The sequence below is a fragment of the Cucumis melo genome, chromosome 7 (genome assembly GCF_025177605.1).
Source record: "Cucumis melo cultivar AY chromosome 7, USDA_Cmelo_AY_1.0, whole genome shotgun sequence".
Lineage (NCBI taxonomy): Eukaryota > Viridiplantae > Streptophyta > Magnoliopsida > Cucurbitales > Cucurbitaceae > Cucumis > Cucumis melo.
In genome coordinates, this window is record NC_066863.1 from 25771654 (window position 1) to 25789708 (window position 18055).

The following is an 18055-nucleotide window of genomic DNA, read 5'->3' on the forward strand; positions in this document are numbered from 1 at the left end:
AAATATCTTAGCGAAATCACCAATCAAACAATACTAAAAAAATGTATAAAGATCGTTACTGATGTATTAGATACATCAATGAAACATGAGGATAATAATATATAATTCATACAATACGGATGTAATTAGATTAGAGAGTTTTATATTGCATTTTTTTAAACTACTAGATTGTAGGTAATGTCACGTAGTGAATTCAAAGAAATTCAATAAAAATAAATAAATAAATTTTAAGCAAATGAAAATTGATAAGATCTACGTCGTTTATTAACAACGTACTATTAACTATGTCTACAAGTAGAGTAAGGTCTTTGTATTTATTTGTTAGAAGTAGCAAAATATAAATTTAAGACGTTTTGATATTTAGTTTTATGCACCTTACCAAATTATTTAATCATAATTTACTGCTTAATTTGATATATATTCAAAGAGGGAAAAGAAAATCAGTTAAACTATTTTATTGGTTTTTTGGGAAATTATAAATGATATATAAATAATTGCCAAACTTTATAATTTGTTTTAAAAATACTTTGATTCCTTGAAGCGTATCTACATTTTATTGTACCAATTTGAGATTTAAAATATGTGGGTGGGAATGGAACTATGGAATAATGTGAGTGTTCAATTTGCATTCCCATTTTTTGTAATTCTAAAATTCGATATTCTAGTTGATTTATATATTATTCCCATATTAGTTTAGATTCATTTATGAAAAGGCCTGAATAATGTTAAAAGCTTGAAAAAACAATATGAGATAGTCAATTAAACCTTCGGTTAATGCTAATTAAAGCTAATAATAGCTGTAATAGCTAGAGGGACAGCAGAAGTGAATAACATAAGAGATTTTGTAATCCAGTTCGGCCAATATTGCCTACGTCTGGGGAGCTGCGCACAGCCCTGATGAGTAATTTTATTAAGATTAACTTTAGTCAATATACATCGATATATCTGTACTCTATTCAACAATATGACTATATAACATGTGTCTCGACTTCGAACTTCAGGCTCCCCCTGAATGCATGAGTAACTCTCCTCAATGATGTCTGACTTCGTGCTCCCTTGAATGCATAAGTGAATATCTTTGACGATATCTTTATATACTTCTAAAGATTACTGTGATCACGCAAACCACTGTCTCGTTCTTTTCATTACTCATCAACGATATCAACTTAGATCAACATGCCTTTGACGATATCTTATGTCTCATAAGATCATACTGTCTTTTCGTTCCTGCAGCTTCTGCTGCAAATAGTTCTTCATTAACCTTCCGCCGTGAATAATCTTTTTAATATTTATCCGCTACCGAACCCTGTATTTGAAAGTCCTATTTATACATATAAAATTTATATGTATAGATCTTATTTCTTCAAAGATAATTAGCAAGATTCCTAAAATAAAGGATGATATTTTATCCTTTAATTATCTTATCTTTTAAAACAATAATCTCATAATATCTTTTAGATAATATCTTTTTATCCTTTAATTATCTCATCTTTTAAAGGAATAATGTCATAATATCCAGATATTATACAAAATCATCAACAAAACTTTTGAAGGAATTGGTTCTTTTAGACCCCAAAGACAAAGTTCATGTGAGTTGGGTTTTCGGTTGGTTTCTGCCATTTAACTTTTTGTTAACACTTTCTTAGGTAAGTATCAAATTTGTGTCGTAAGAACTTCGTCTACGTTGGAAGGAAATCAACAAAGTATTTAAAAACAAAATAGAGAAAATGTGTGAAAAGATGAAGGGAAACAAAAAGGAAATATAGGGAGTAGTATTATTATCCATTCTTAACCATAGATCTTTACTTACAAAAGAAGCGAGAGGAGAGAGAGGAGATGAAGTTAAAGAAGCAAACAAGGAAATGTAGTAAAATAACATGACAGTATACTAACAAAGACTATTTGAGTACTGGAGAGGAAGAGTAAATGTTAGCCTCAGTAAAACTTGAGGTGAAGAACATTATTATGACCATATCAGGGAGTGCAGTGAGGGGAGGAGAGTCAGTTTCGTGGCATCTACAAACTCAAAATAGTACTGTGGTAGATAGTGTAATTCATTAAGCATTGAGCATTGAGCAGCAGACAATAATGTGAATCTCAATTTCAATGTTTAGTAGTATATTCTCTCATTTGGACAGATATAACCTCGATACCTTCATATATAATTATTACTTACTTTCTAATTGGTTTTCTGAAAAAAGGTGAAGGAGATCAGAAACGACAAATATAATAATGTTTAAAAAAATTAGAAAAAGAAACTGGTTATACATGTGATCAATAAACTTATAAAATATATAGTTAAAATTTAATTAGAAGATTTTGAATTGAGAGTGAAAACCTAACGCAATGTGATAAAGAGAATTTGTTTTATTGTGGTTTTAGGTAAGTACACAGAACCTTAAGTAATAATTATAATATTAGTAGTGGTGGCGTTGTCGTGGTGGTAGGTAGAGAAGCCGGAGTTATATTCCCTGAACTGTTCCTAATTGATCGTGTATGAATTCTAATAAAGAGTAGATTTCTTGTGGTATTGACAAAATAGAGCAAAATTTTAGATTTTATCAATGATAGATACTGATATGCTCTTATCAATTATATTGATAAACAGAAATCTAAGTGTTTATCACTGATAGAATCCAAAATTTTCGATTCCTTTAAAATATCATTGAATTTTTTTAAAGGGTAAAAAGTGCTATTACGTGTTTAAAGATACTATTACAGCTAATCTTGGATAGAAACGATTAAGAAGTGTTTGATACATGCATCAACTTCATATGAGTGAAGTGGTTTTTGTTGGAACTCACTTTATGTTCGAGGCTTCGATTATAATAGTTGGTGATTCTAGCTATTGTAATCATTAATTAATTACAATGATTAATATTTCAACTTTTGTATTTGTTACGATACTTACTATTTGTTGTAGTATTAATTATTTTCTACCCATCTTCTATTTTCCTATTTGTTACAATTTTTATTGTTTTGTATCTACACTCAAACGCAAACTATTATTGTCTAAATTAAAATAATTTACACTCAAAATATATATAGATTATCATAACTTACAAACTATAATAACCAATTCAACGCCACAAATGTCTGTATCTCTAAATCTTCAAAAGTTGTAAAAATATCATCAAGTTAAAAAATAAAAAATGCATAGAAACTTCAAGTTAATACTACTCATTTTTTTGTGTGTATAATGTATCCATCCAATCGTCACCCTAGTTTTCTCCCAACAAAATATAAACTAAAATTTCAAGTTAAAAGCATACAATTTCACAAAACTAGAGGATACAGCAACGATTAAAGAAATCTGTGGAGGAGTTGATTTTATACATTGTAGGGTTCATGGTGGGTCTATGAATTAAATGGTTTGATGTTACAGCGTAACTAGAGTTCCACATTGGCTAGATACTAGGCTTTTTGGCTGAAAAAGAAAAGTCACGAGAATTATCCGTAAAATGGAAATTATAGTATTTATAGTTGCAAAGATATGTAAAAGTTTGTTATTCCTAAAAATATGTGGTTCACGTAAATCTATCTCTTTATACGTCAAAGACGTAGGCACTTATGAAATGAGGTAGTTGTGTTTTTGGTTTTTGGTTGTGTTTGTTTGTTTTAGAGGAGGGTTTTTGTGGGTGTCTTTCATGTGCTAGGGAGAATTGAACAACGTGTAATGTATTTTACATCACGTAGGATAAGAGGTAAGATGTGAAAAGACAAAAAAAGCCGAGGAACATTTGAAGAATTACGTGCGACTTTAGATCCAGTGAGCTAAGTTAACGAGTTTTGGATTAATATATTGAAATTATAGTAAATTAGTGTTTAGGATGTAGAGTTATAAAATTAAGTTTTTCGATAATGGTAAAAAACACATATTAAAAGAAAAATTGAAAGATGAAGTAACTCGATAAATGTATCACACTTATTAGTGAAGTAATTGAACTATTTACTAAGTTAATAGGTCAAACTAACTCCTAATAAAATATTAATGGTGGCTTAAATATCGATTTTGGTCTTCATATTTTTAAACTTCCTTCCACTTTGATGTACAAACTATCTTGAACTTTTAAAATTATTTATTTCTAACACTTAACTACATAACTTCTCAAAATCTGTACCACTCAATTACAAAATTTTGAACTTTGTAGAGAACTGAACTGAGTTGATTATTATAATGAATGGAGTGTATTTTTCGAATTAAAATAAGATGAGAATATGAAGATTTAAATGGACAAAATTGGGGATACCTTTTTGGAAAATTGGCCCCACTTTTGTTGCTCCAAAGTTCCGTAATATTGAAAAGAAAGAAGATATAAAATTTTGGGAATATAACACTTTGAAAATGCGGTCAGGCGGTCAACGAAGAGGACAACGGCTGGGCAATTGTAATTTAATAATATTTTTAAGTAAAAGCTGCCCAATTATATTATATTTGTAAAAAAGTTTGCACCACTCCCACATTATCGTCTCATTAAATTAAATTAAATTAAATTAAATTAAATTAAATTAAGTCTTTGTTTTTGTTCATATTATTTTAATATTAGTGGACTACTTAATTTTATGCCATGCTCAATTATAGATACTCATAGTTATGAGATTCTTTCTTCAATTCTATTTGTATTACGAAGATAAATGCATAATTCTTCGATATTCTCTTAAATCCAATGTTATTTAAATAGGATGATTTGATTGGATTTTTGTAATTATTAAGATTGTTCATACCACGAGTTGAAATACTTCTAAGTAACTAGAAAAATAGCAAAATTTGAAGATTAGTTTTGATAGATAGAAAAAAAATGTTTTTAAATTAGAAAAATAGCAAAACAATTTCTAGGTCATTAGTTACTAATAGTTGAAAGATGAAAATACACTAAAAACTAAACTAATTAGTCTAAAAATACCAAATCTAAAATTCAAATCATAACAACCAATGGTTAAAAGATGAAAATACACTTAATATTCTATTAAGTATTTAAAAATCTACTTTAATTTCTACGATCTAAACCTACGTTTCTTTCCTACAAAAAAAAATATATATATTTAAGCATAAAAAATACAAACAAATAATTTGTTTTCAAAATAATTATTGTTCCACCAAATATATTATCCTAAAAAATATTGTATTCGAAAGAATAAGAAACAAATTTTAATAAAAACGTATGTATATGTTATATTCAAAGAAATCATTTGTATTTGCATTTCAGTAAAAGATATGGACATATCGACTAAACAAATATTTCGTATTTGCAAACAATCGTATTGGAATAGCTATTTTGTTTGTTCTCAAACTAGGACAGATTTTACAAAACCAAATTGCGATGATGTCTTGGGTGAATTGCAACTCTTTTAAGCTCTTTGGTGGTATTTTGGAAACTGCTATGGTGTATGCTCTCCTTTCTCATTAAGTTTCAAAGAGAAATAGTTATCAATTGATTCAAAGAGAAAGAAAGCTCATGAATAGTGAGAAACAAATGTCTATTATTGTGATTAGAAAAAAACAAATGTCAATTATTGCGTTGGAAAAACAAATTTCAATTATTGTGATTGAAAAAATAAATGTCAATCATTGTCGTACGAACCGCTGCCTTGAGCGACTTTCGTGCCAGTTGGGGTGCCAACAACTCATGTATGAACTCACTGGAGTAAGAAATGGAATTGAAGAAAATATTGTCTCAGAAGAAATCAAATTTTTGGAGAAGAAGAACAACCCGAACACCAAAATATTTTCTTCAAAGATCTCCTCATATATAAATATAAAGAATAGGAGTGTTTTAAAAAATATAACAAAGCGGCAAAATATTTACACTAGAACAATTTCGAAAACGAAAAAAGTCCACAGACTCATAATGGAAAATACCAAAAATGCTCTGTCAACCACTGTCAACAACGCGCGTAATATATTTGGTAGTACACGATTGTACACGATTGTTTAGATTTAACTGTAGTACACGATTGTACACGATTGTTTAGATTTAACTATTGTTTAGTACACGATCGTTTAGATTTGGAAACAATTTATTTTTTCAATTCTATCGTTTAATTTGGTTACACGTTCGTTTAGATTTGGTTAAATGGATTTTTTCAAGATTCTTTTGGTTCACGGTTGTTTAAATTTGTTTACACAATCGTTTATTTTTTCAAGATTTTTTTAGTACAATCGTTTAAATTTGGCTAAACGATTTTTTTTTTAATTCTTCTGGTACACGATCATTTATTTTTTTTCACGATCGTTTAGATTTGGCTATTTCATAAAGTTGAGATTCATCGATTTAAAGCTGAATGATAAATATTTCTCTAATATATTGAATTATTATTAAGAAATTGGTAGGAAAAAAATTGATGATGTAATTGGGAACCATGGGACGGTGGAGCCTTTTCTTTGGAAGATGACTTGGGTTTCCGAAGGGGTCTGTCGTCCTTGATTTTGACGTTGTTAGGGTTAGGACAAGAAGATGGCTGTGGATCAGTGAGATGGGTATCTCATAAGATAGGGTTTTTTTGCTTCATTTTAGAGAAATGAAAATTGAGAGATAGGAAGAGTGGGGATTTTGAGGATGACGAAGAAGACAAGCGAGTGAGAGAGAAGGGGAAAGGAGGGAGAAAGTATAAATATTATAATTGAAATCGAATACATAAATATTGTTCTGCCTTTAGTTATTGGATCTCGGGCCTTAGTGACACGAGTGCCAACGGGATGAAAGCTTATGCTTTTAGTTATGTTATATATATATAATTCTTTAAATAAAGCAGTTCAATTTTAAAATTGGTTTAATTTCTTAACTCGAACCAAACCCATAAAAACCGATTTTAGTTTAAACAAAACCGAACCAAACCATATGCATTCGATTTCGTTTCAATTGCAGTTCGATTTGCGGTTTGGTTCGATTTTCAATTATTTTTTAAACACCCTGAATCACAATATTATAATACTTTGAGATTTGTTTTATTAACATATAGACAGGTTGAAGCTTGGGGTTTACACTTCGCTTATCTATTTATCTTAAATTCGATAAATCAAATTATAAATATAAAACTTCTGTCCCATTATTTTCTTTTTTAAATAACCTTAAATATCTACTACAATTTTTCTAATGTTCAGTTATCAAAATTTTTAAGGATGACTTTAGAAAATCACACCAAAATTAAAAGCTAGTTTTCGATCATCTCAATTCTTTTTTTATTTTTTATTTTGTTTTTAAATTCGTGTTCGTTAAAATAAAAAACCATATACATTTGGTAACCGATTTAAAAACAAATCTCTTATTTTTTTCATTTTCAGTTTTCTTCCAATTTAAAAGAATAATTTTTTTTTATTTTAAAAACAAATATCGTAAATTAGTTATTAAACAAACTCATATTTTAAAAACTAACAAAAACAATAAAATAAAATGAAGAGTTACAGAACAAACCTTAAAAGAAATCGTTTTTAAAAGATATTTTTTAATAGAAAAAATGGTTAAGCTTGTCTTTTTTTAATAATTTAATTGAGAATTCAACTCTGTGTATCGAAAAAATATGCAAATACGATAAAGAGATTGAATCGAGACAAATTACATTTATTTTTTAAATTTAAAAATAAAATAATTATAAAATAAAACCTTAATATATATTTTTTTATTTTTGGTTATTGTAAATTGTGATTATTTTCTCGATCTTCACATTTTCTATATAGACCGGCATTTGATTTCTAAGCTATTCTTCAAAAGAAAAAAAAAGTTTCGAAAACTATTTTGTGGTTCAAAATTATTTTGTTTTGATTTTGAAAACACCAAAATATAGAAAGCAATAAATTGGAATAATGTTCATGGCTTGATTTTAAAAGACTCAAGTTTAGAAAATCATTCAGTTTGTCTCTAGCTTTTCTATTAAATAATTAATGACAACATCAAAGATAGGATTTCTAAAATCAAAAGTGAAAGTAACTATTTTATCTCCAATTTTTTCTTGTTATTTTAACTTTCATTAAGTTTTTTTTTTTTTTAATAATACGCATTTTTAAGTTCACACGAGTAAAATTGTGTATCTTAAATTAATAAAATAGTTTGAACAATGGAATTATTATTATTGCAAAAAAAAAAAAAAAACTATATATTGACTACACTATAAAAATTAATAAACATATAATACATTCGTCAATCTTTAAATTTCAAGAGATAATAAATTGACATACAATAGAAGAATTAACAAATATTATGTATTTATAAATTAAGTTTTAGACTATACAAACGTTTTGCTTTTCTAAATTCATTCTTAATTTATAACTATAACTTAATTAGTAAATACCAAAAATTTACTCACCAAATTACTCCCGTCAATTAATTGCAAACATAAAACAGTACATTGCAGTTGGTTTCAATTTTATAGTATAAATGTCTATAATTGAATTAATTTTAAGATTAAATAATTAATCTAATTTTAATTATAAGCTGTTAGCTTTATTTTAAAAAAAAAATGCAAAAAGCATAATTTATTACATTTAAATTACAAGAGAACATAGATTAATTAATAGAGATATGAGAGGGCAAATTTAATTTGTCTAAAATGTTTTTCTAAGATTCTGTTTTTATTTATATATATATATATATATATATATATATATATATATATATATATATATATATATATATATATATATATATTATAGTTAATTAGTTATATATAATTAAACTCTCAAATCGTATTGTCATCATAAGAATTATGATATTATACTTATTATTACATAATTTAACAATATCATACTTAATAAATTAAACTCTAGTTTAGTAATGCATTGATTAACTAAATACACACAAAAAACATGAATTCCGACAATAGAAAAAATTTGTTGGAGTTTTTTAATAAGTAATAAAACATACAAACTATTTATACATTAAGAAATAAAAACCGCTTATGACTTATTATATTTGATTTTGTCGTAAGTTATAAATTGTTTGTCTATTTTACTATTTTTTATTATCCTCCAATTTTCTTACCTGAAAAACTCTAATTTATTTATTTATTATTTATAGAAAATTACAAAATACACTTTAAAAGTTATTTTAAATAGTTATCAAATACCCTAATTTATTAATTAAACAATCGATAATGTATTCTAAACACATTTTTAAATTACACGGTATTTCATAAACATTTTAATTTAACTCATAATTTACTTGTTAAACTTTCTTGAATCTTAAACCCAACTCAGTAAGATATCAACGAATTTTAGTAGTCTTAGATGTGTCTATCAAATGTATGATCAATGTTGAATACAATCTCAAGGCATTCTGCATATTTACCACTGTATATATTCTTACTTTACGTATTCACATTGACTAGATAAATTTATTTTTTACTATTTCTTCACTTTTTTACATTTATCCAATAACTTTAATTGCACCTACTTTCTTACATTTATACTTCAACGTATTCTAACTTTTCTAATAATAGATTTATTTAAAAATAAGGTAAGGCGAGATAAAGTCGCACTTGAAATAAAAGCAATAAAACCAATTAGAAAGGAGATGTAACCATAATCATGGAAGATGAAAGCCTTTACTTTGTTACTGATAATGGGAAGATATGAGAGAAAAACAGTTTGGAAGAGAGTAAGAATACACACAGTGAATGGATTTCATCTTAGACATAACAGAACTGGGGGAGTTATAGTTACAGGAGGAGAAATCTTACATGGAAATGGGTGCCCTCTAAGTTCTTAATTGAGCCTTGGGTTTCATGAAGGCCATTCTAAGTTTGGGCCTTGAGCTTCATAGTATCTAGCCAGACTTGTCTCAACTTGGCCCTGGATCTTCTTTCCTTGCTCCAAAATCACCCCCCTAACAATCATCTTTTTACTTTTATAATTTGTAATAACTTTGTAGCAGCCTCTATGGGTGTTATTATAAACTCAAACTCGACTTAAAAATAAATTTTGCAATGCGTGCTATGATATATCCGTGTTTTAAAGTTTGAGTTCCGTATAGAAAAATTTAAAAATAAATATGTTAAAATATCATTTTTATTGTCAACATGAACTTAGTTCAATTGACAGTTGGACATGAGATATTGAGATAAAATCTCCTTATCCGTTGTACTAAAAAAAACACTTCTTTCATCGGTTTTAAGAATACATTAACCTATTCGTATTTTCTTACATGAAAATTATTATTACGCTAAAACATCACTTTAGTCCAAGCATTGAAATTTATCCAATTTTAGTTTTTATATTTTCAATTATCTAATTTTAATCATTATATTATAAATAAATCTTAAATTTAGTCCATCAAATTAAATTTTTACCGAAACTTATTAAATAACAATGATTTTGACGTAAGAAAATTACAATATATGAATATATTTTGAAAATCTACAATAAAAATGTATTGTTATACCTAAAATAAACAATAAACCAATTAACTAAATTTAAGATTTATTAAAAAAATTTATAAAATTGAGACCAAATCTCATTATTGTTATTTAATCAATTCTAATGAAAATTAGTAACGGAACACCGAATTCAAATTTAAGGAAATACCTCGAAAGGGACAAAAGTGATTTATTGACAAAATATATACTTAGTTACCGAATACAAAGGAAAAGGAAAAAAGGAAATAATAATAACAAAAATAATTTAGACAGCGTGACTGTGTAACAATAAAATAATAAAGAAAATTTGAAATTATTTTGGATTTCAAGCAAAAGACGTCCCGCCTCTGTGGTAGAAGGAAAGAAGCATTGGCGTTGATCTTACGCTCAAAATCCCCAATTACAAAAACCCTAACTCTCTCTCTCTCTCTCTCTCTCTCTCTCTCTCTTTCACTTATCATCTCCATCCTTTTTCCCTCTACATTCGTAATTTTTAATCCGGATCCTTCGGTTTCAATCCGCCGCACCATCCTCTTCTCCTTCTTATTCGCATTCTCGTTCATTTTCTTACTCAGTTTCCGAACACAATGAGGAAGGGTACTAAAAGAAAAGCAACTAGAAAGGAAGAGGATAAACCTGCGGAACCTAAGCCCGAGAAATCTCCACCTCGAGCCAAGCGGACTAAGCTTCCCAAACCCGAATCCGAACCCGAGTATTTTGAGGATAAGCGTAACATGGTATTCTATATTCTGCTGTTCTTACTATAAGATTTTGTATTGCAGTCTCTTTTGAGTCTTTAGCTGGTTTTGGTTGTTATTTTGTTGGGGTTTCTTTAATTTCTTTAATGGGTCTTGGGTTTCCAATGTTATGAATTATTCTATTCTCCACTTTTTTTTTTCTTTTTTTTTTTAGTAGAAAATTGAGCAGGGGATAATGTTGGTTGTGTCTAAGTACTGAAATGGATGGTGGTAGGTGGCAAATTGTTTGTTGGGATAGTTTCATTTGCTCTTCTGGGTTTCTTGAATGATATAGTGTTAGAAAGTACGAGCTTCAATAAACTTCTGTATTTTGCTTTGTTAATGATTTGCTTGAACTTGGAAACAAAGTTTGGATTTTTTAAAAAAATGTTTTTAGCAGGCTTTTGGATCCAGATGGTTGTTTTCAGTAGTTTGGAAGTTACCTGCATTGGGGTTCTTTTTGGAAAATTTGACTGTATGTGGTTTGCGAATTGATATTTTCTCTTGATTTACGAATAGCAATTACTGAATGCAGGAAGATTTGTGGAAAGCAGCATTTCCTGTTGGGACAGAGGTCTGGTGTAAACGATGGTGCTTGTTTCTTCTTGTCAGAAGTCGCATTGTTTGGTTGCTTATACGTTTACTTGTTCTTTTTATTTCAGTGGGATCAATTGGACTCGGTTTATAAATTCAACTGGAATTTCTCAAATCTGGAAGTGAGCTTGATAATCTCTCAGTCCAATATTGTTTTTTTTTTCTTTCTTTGGGTGAATTTACTATAATAGGTGATATAACATTTGCAATTAATGTCAGGATGCATTTGAAGAGGGAGGAAAGTTGTACGGCGAGAAGGTTTATCTATTTGGTTGTACAGAGCGTAAGTAGCTTGACTAAGAATTTTATTTTATATGTTACAAATATATACAAGATAACTTTATCAAGATCTACTATGTTATTCCAACCCCATTCAAAAGTTCTCTCCTTACCTTTCTTTTTTGTAGTCTATTTATGTTGATTACTGTTTGTGCAGCTCAATTGGTTCCTTTCAAAGGAGAAAATAAACTTACAATCATACCTGTTGTGGTGGCCGTAAGTCATTATATTTCTATTATATTTTTATGGTGTCTGTTGTTTATTATTTTTATACATAATCCATACGTGAATGCTTCTTGAAATGTCTAGTTAGTGGGGTTTTGATCTAGGTGGTAAGAAGGCCTTGGAACTTTTTCCTTTTCATATGTCCTTTTATCTTTTCATATATTTAGATGGCAGGATTAATACTGAGATTTCCTAGAAATCTTTTCCTTTATGCAATGTCTCTTGCCTTTTGCACTCTGTCATGTCAAGTTAGTTTCTGATAATAGCCGTGTTAATTCACCAACAACCGTATAACAAATACAATACCAGACTGAAAGAAATTATCAATTAGTTTTTACTTTTCTCAGTTGTTACATCCACTGTATTGCCATGGAATTTAAATCCTACAGCTATTTGTTTTATGGTTCTACAGGTTGCATCTCCTTTCCCACCTTCTGATAAAATTGGCATCAATTCTGTTCAAAGAGAAGCTGAAGAGATAGTTCCCATGAAGCAGATGAAAATGGACTGGGTTCCTTATATTCCTCTGGAGAAGAGGTCTTAATTTGTGATTTTTCATAGCATCTTTTAGATTCTAAATAAGTTTTATTATTGATCATGCAATCTAATTTTTCTTCAGAGATAGAAGAGTTGATAAATTGAAATCTCAAATATTCATCCTCAGCTGCACTCAGAGAAGGTACAAATATGACTACATCTTTTTTGATGTAGTTATTATTTTTGAAATACTACTTCGACAAAAGTTTGTTTATTGCTAACCTTTAGTTCTTATTTATAAATGGCCTGATGCTTGTGTAAATTTTTTTGCAGAGCTGCTTTGAAGCATTTAAAAATAGATCGTGTCAAGAAATATGAGTATTGCTTACCCTGTAAGTTCTTCAACCATTTTTGGTTGCTAATTTAATGATCGATAATCTTTTTGCATGAGAGGGGAAGAGCTGAAAGTTTTTGTGAAGAGAAAGTGAATATCTCCTTGATTAGAAAAACTGATCTCTAGCTGTAATTTTACACCCAGGCATTCTGCTGATTTTTAATGTCATCTAGATAATCTGACTAATGGTTATCATTTAAGTCTATATAAGTTTGTCATGTACATGCCTCATGCTGATTTTTACCTTCCTTTTCTGGCAGACTTTTACCAACCCTTTAAGGATGATGAATTTGAACAAAGCACTGAGGTTCCAATTATTTTCCCAGTAGACCCAAAGCCAGTAAGCTTTTAATCCTTGCTGTTTTTAAAAAAAGGCTCATGAATGCATAGTATGTAGGGAATAAGATTAGTTGAGCATGAGCATCTTTTTCACAATCTGAAATTTATATGCTTATATTTTCAGATTTTGATGCCCATTTGGATTAGGATGATCATGCAGGAGTACTGCAAAATCTATATGTAAGTTTAACATTTTTGTTATCTGCAGGTTTTCTGTGAGTTTGATTGGGAATTAGATGAACTCGAGGTACAAGTTATTGATTCAAATGACTGTCTTAATTATTACCTATTAATAGCTTAGGTTGCCGATCGTTTCTGAAAGTTCTCTATCACAGGAAATTTCCCTAGAGTTTTATCTTTATGTTTTCTTTCCATGTGTCTTCAGGAGTTCACGGATAAGTTGATTGAGAATGAAGAATTATCTGAAAGTCAAAAGGATGCCTTCAAGGTAATAGTTTGTCAAGTGTTGTAGCCACGTTACTGCCATTTATCTTTATAAAAGCTTACCTGATGACTGTTCTCGATTAATAGGATTTTGTAAGGGAGAAAGTTAGAGAGACCAAGAAAGCTAATAGAGAGGTAAATGTTGTAGTCATATTGTTATACCTGTTTTGTAATAAAGTTACAATTGCATACAGATCTTATTCAATTATCTTTCAGGCTAGGGAAGCACGGAAAAAGGCCATTGAGGAAATGAGCAATGAAACTAAAGAAGCATTCGAGAAGATGAAATTTTACAAGTTCTACCCTGTACAAACACCTGATACACCCGATATATCCAACGTTAAGGTAAGATTAACTCTGCTTTAAGTCCTCTTGGCTAACAACAAGTGAAAGAAGTTTGATCTTGAACTGCATCTTTTTATAAACCTCATTTCAATTTACCAACAATGCGTTCAAACTATCAACTATTACAAAATATTAGAGAGCTTCTCATCCTTTCCAAACCCGAACTTATTTACGATTTTTGAAGCTCACTCCTTATCAGCTGACATTCTTTAAGTACTCTTTCTAGCTCATCCAGCGTACATCATAAGCCTATAGCTATGAATTTAATACCTCTTTAACCAATAATCCAGCTGCTTTGCCTTCAAACTCATTTAAGCTTATACACATTTACAATCGAGCATGGTTGACCTACTGGTCGATAAATATCAATGCAAATTGTAAATGACTAAAAAAGGAAAGAGTTAAAGCCATAAATTCCAATATTTCAATGATACATTCTCAATAATCTCAATTAGTAATTTCCTCTCACATGGTTTTACCTTCATTTTCTGCAATGTACGCTAACATTTAGGGCTTTCCAGGCTCCATTTATAAATAGGTACTATGGAAAAGCTCATGAAGTTCTGTGATATCTCATACCATGGCCGGCACAAGATAGGAATTGATATGAAGCTCCACTTCGGTCCACATCTTGCTCAACATTCGAAGGTATTGCTTCTGTTGTGCCAAAAATGAGACGCCAATGCCTATTGACTTCTTTTATTGATCTTGCAAGAAAAAATGACGGGATCTAGAGCAATACCCTCCAAACTCTTTAGGTAGGCTACTGTACTAATTAGGATCACGCTTTGTGTCTTCAATCGTTTTTTTCGTTCTTTTCTTAAATTCCTATTTCCATTACCAGAAAAAAAAAAGGACTTAGAATCTCACTCACCTCTTAGTTGGAATATCTTGGTGTAATTCTGTTAATTATTCCATCATTTCAGTTTTGTATAACCATAGTCTGACCTCTATAACCTCCAAGAACAGACTTGTTCATTGGTTTTTGAAGGATATAAATATATATACATTGTTTACAACCTCCAAGAATAAATTCTTCCATTAGTTTGTGTTTGTTTTCTTTGTTTCCTTCCTTACAACCAGAAAGCTATCGTTACTCGATATAGTATGCCCTTTTATTTGCTCGTATACTTAGATGGCAGGATTAATTTTAGTGTTCTATTTATCAAATTAGTTGTAGTGGTCCCTTTCAAATATTATTTGGGCGGTCTATGTTACTTCTTAAACGTCCAAATGCATATATTATAAACATGTTTCTCTCAGCTTCAACGTCAAACACTGATATGGCGTTTTTTGGTAGCTCCAGTTTACCCACTTCAAGTTTTTGAAACTCTTATATAATCATATAAGAATTACCAATGATGAAGAGAATCCTCATTTATATAGTACTCCAGGACAATTGCAATTAGCATCACTTTTTAGAATTCATGATTAAGTGTAGAAATATTTTTGTAGAGTTGTAAATCAACTATGATCATTTATAAACTCATATTAGTAGTCTATCATCGATAGATTATTTCATTAGATTGATAATAGATTCCTAAAATTATATTTAAATTTTGCTATTGATATATATATATATATTTATATATATTTTGTTCTATGCTATATTTGCAAATGTTTTTATATTGCGTATCTTTTACAAACTAATCGATTTTCTCAATATCTAAATACATGCTAGAAGATTGCTTCTCAATCATAATATTCAATCAATTGACTATATATAAGGAAAGGACAACAGAACATGCTAATTTTTTGGTTGAATAAAAAGCAAGGACGGACTATAAGTAGATGAATGTTATGGCAATATTTTTGAATGATTTTAGTTTAGTTTGATAGTCCATGGGAAATTAAAATGTCCAAACTTTGAGCTTTATAAGTAGTATCTTTCACGAGTTACATCATGTTCGACATCAATATTATACAATACTTCATCAAAACTTACCCTTATCTATGTTTGACGTTCAATTACATAAAAATAATTTTATTTTATTTCCATTATTTTAGAATGATATTACAAGTCAAATAATGATTGATGTTTTGATTGGTTAAGCAAACAATTATAAATGTATGAGATTAAACACAATAAAATATTTTCTAACCAAAAAAAAGAAGGAAAGAAAAAAGGGAATTAGAACGTGGTCAAACTACCACCATATATTCCCATAATCGATAACAAGAAAACTTAAGCAGAAACCAAGTAAGTACCTTGAGACCAAGAAATTAAATGTGATTTAGAATAAAGTCAAATAGCATAATATATTGTGACAAATACCACTCTTACTTTAAAGTATTCATTCTAGATTCAAATCCCACATCCCATCACTTTTATAACCCCCCCCCCCCCCCCCCCCCCCCCCCCCCCCCCCCCCCCCCCCCAAAAAAAAAACTTAAACTATGGTAAAATCCTCCTTAATTTAATCTAAAAATAACATCGAAATTTAACTCAAAAAAGAAAGAAAAAAACCAATCTATTTTTTTCCCTCCTTATCTTTCAAGTTGATGTTTAGAATATATTTATATGAGTTAAAATGATAAATTTAGTGACTATAATTTGAAATTTAGGATTTAATACTTTATTTATGAATTTTTTTTTTACTACTATCTATGAAGTTTTATAAACTTAATTCTAAGTTTCTATATTAAAATTTGTAATCACCAACCGGAGCTCTGTTGAAGATGAGCCGCCATGGCTCGAGCTCGATTCCCTTCTCCATTTTCATGAACTCCATTTATATTGAAACCCCTCAAATTTTCCCCAAATCCAACGCCATCGATTATGTTGAAACTCTTCTGACTTCCCTGACTTTGAATTTGATTCCCCAATGAATAAAACCCAGAATTGAAATTCTGAAAATCCATCACCGAGTTCGCCGATTTCCCTCCAATAATGTGTTCAGCGGATGATTTTGCCGGAGACAAAGAAGGATCCTCTTGTCTAGCTAAAGAATGTTTTTCTTCCTCTGTTTCTCTGTATTTGTTGAGATAAATCTTCAAAGGGCCGACGTAATTCTCGAACCCTAAAGTAGTCATAGCCCACAGCAAATCGTCTCCGTTGATCGTCTTCCGTTTTTCCCTTTGACACTTGTCGGAGGCTTCCCCGGTGATGAAGCTGATGAACTCCGACACACATTCTTGGACTGTTTCTTTAGCATCTTTCGAGATTTTCGCGTTAGCCGGAAGAGATTTCTTCATGATTCGGCTCACGTTTGCGATCGGAAGAAACCTGTCTTGTTCTTTTGTTGAGCTGTCGGAGATGTTGCCGGAGGTAGGGCTTCCAACGGGGCTCACGACGGCGGTGGTGGTCGTGAAGTTACGTTTCTGACCGCTCATGGCGTAGGGCTTTAGCCGGAAAATGACGGCGGAGGAGAGGGAGTAGGGGAATTCCGGTGGGCGGATTGGTGGTGGTGGAAAGTGGGTATGTGGTGGGGAATTTAAAGGAGAAGAGAGGAGAAATTATATTAAAGAGGAAAGGCGGTTTGATTTTGACAGAAAAAAAAAGGGCAAAAAAAGAGAGAAAATAAATATAAATAAATAAATAAATATATACCGAAAGAAAATGAAACAAAAAAAATTATTGGTGATTAGAATAATGGCAAAGAATGGTCTTCCAAGAGGTGGAATCTTGGTAATAATAAGGAGAACATATTTTGAGTTTGAGGGAAAAAGTGTGGTGATTTGCACCTTTGATTCTTTACTTAAATGATATAAGGGTTGGAATTCATACCTCTTTTAACCTTAATAATTAAGATTTCTACTCAACTTAGCCATACTAATTAACATCCATAACAAACATTTTAAAAGAATATTGCAAATATAGTAATACTTCCTACTACTACTTATATCATTCTTCACTAGTCGACTTAACCAACGA

At 29.9% G+C, this 18055-nt stretch overlaps 2 protein-coding genes across 2 annotated transcripts; one reads left to right on the forward strand and one right to left on the reverse strand.

Moving 5' to 3' along the window:
- The first annotated feature begins 10667 nt into the window (after window positions 1–10667).
- LOC103494391 (protein HEAT INTOLERANT 4) lies at window positions 10668–15234 on the forward strand. Its single transcript, XM_008455525.3, has 14 exons — window positions 10668–11084; window positions 11620–11658; window positions 11747–11800; window positions 11898–11961; window positions 12115–12173; window positions 12595–12719; window positions 12802–12861; window positions 12993–13051; window positions 13314–13393; window positions 13601–13639; window positions 13778–13840; window positions 13924–13971; window positions 14053–14181; window positions 14703–15234. The coding sequence occupies exons 1-14, from the start codon at window positions 10935–10937 to the stop codon at window positions 14748–14750; spliced, it is 1017 nt and encodes a 338-aa protein (XP_008453747.1). The 5' UTR covers window positions 10668–10934; the 3' UTR covers window positions 14751–15234.
- Window positions 15235–16731: 1497 nt separating this feature from the next.
- LOC103494392 (nuclear transcription factor Y subunit B-like) lies at window positions 16732–17685 on the reverse strand. The gene has a single exon (XM_008455526.3). It carries the CDS (start codon window positions 17512–17514, stop codon window positions 16837–16839), a length of 678 nt encoding a protein of 225 aa, XP_008453748.1. The 5' UTR covers window positions 17515–17685; the 3' UTR covers window positions 16732–16836.
- Window positions 17686–18055: the final 370 nt, after the last annotated feature.

What these genes read in the sequence shown, in the direction of transcription:
- LOC103494391 (XM_008455525.3), top strand. Translation starts at nt 10,935, where the DNA reads ATGAGGAAGGGTACTAAAAGAAAAGCAACTAGAAAGGAAGAGGATAAA. An exon ending in TTGAGGATAAGCGTAACATG is followed by an intron (nt 11,085 to 11,619) that starts GTATTCTATATT and finishes TACTGAATGCAG; the next exon opens with GAAGATTTGTGGAAAGCAGC. An exon ending in GGGAATTAGATGAACTCGAG is followed by an intron (nt 13,640 to 13,777) that starts GTACAAGTTATT and finishes ATGTGTCTTCAG; the next exon opens with GAGTTCACGGATAAGTTGAT.
- LOC103494392 (XM_008455526.3), bottom strand. Translation starts at nt 17,514, where the DNA reads ATGAGCGGTCAGAAACGTAACTTCACGACCACCACCGCCGTCGTGAGC.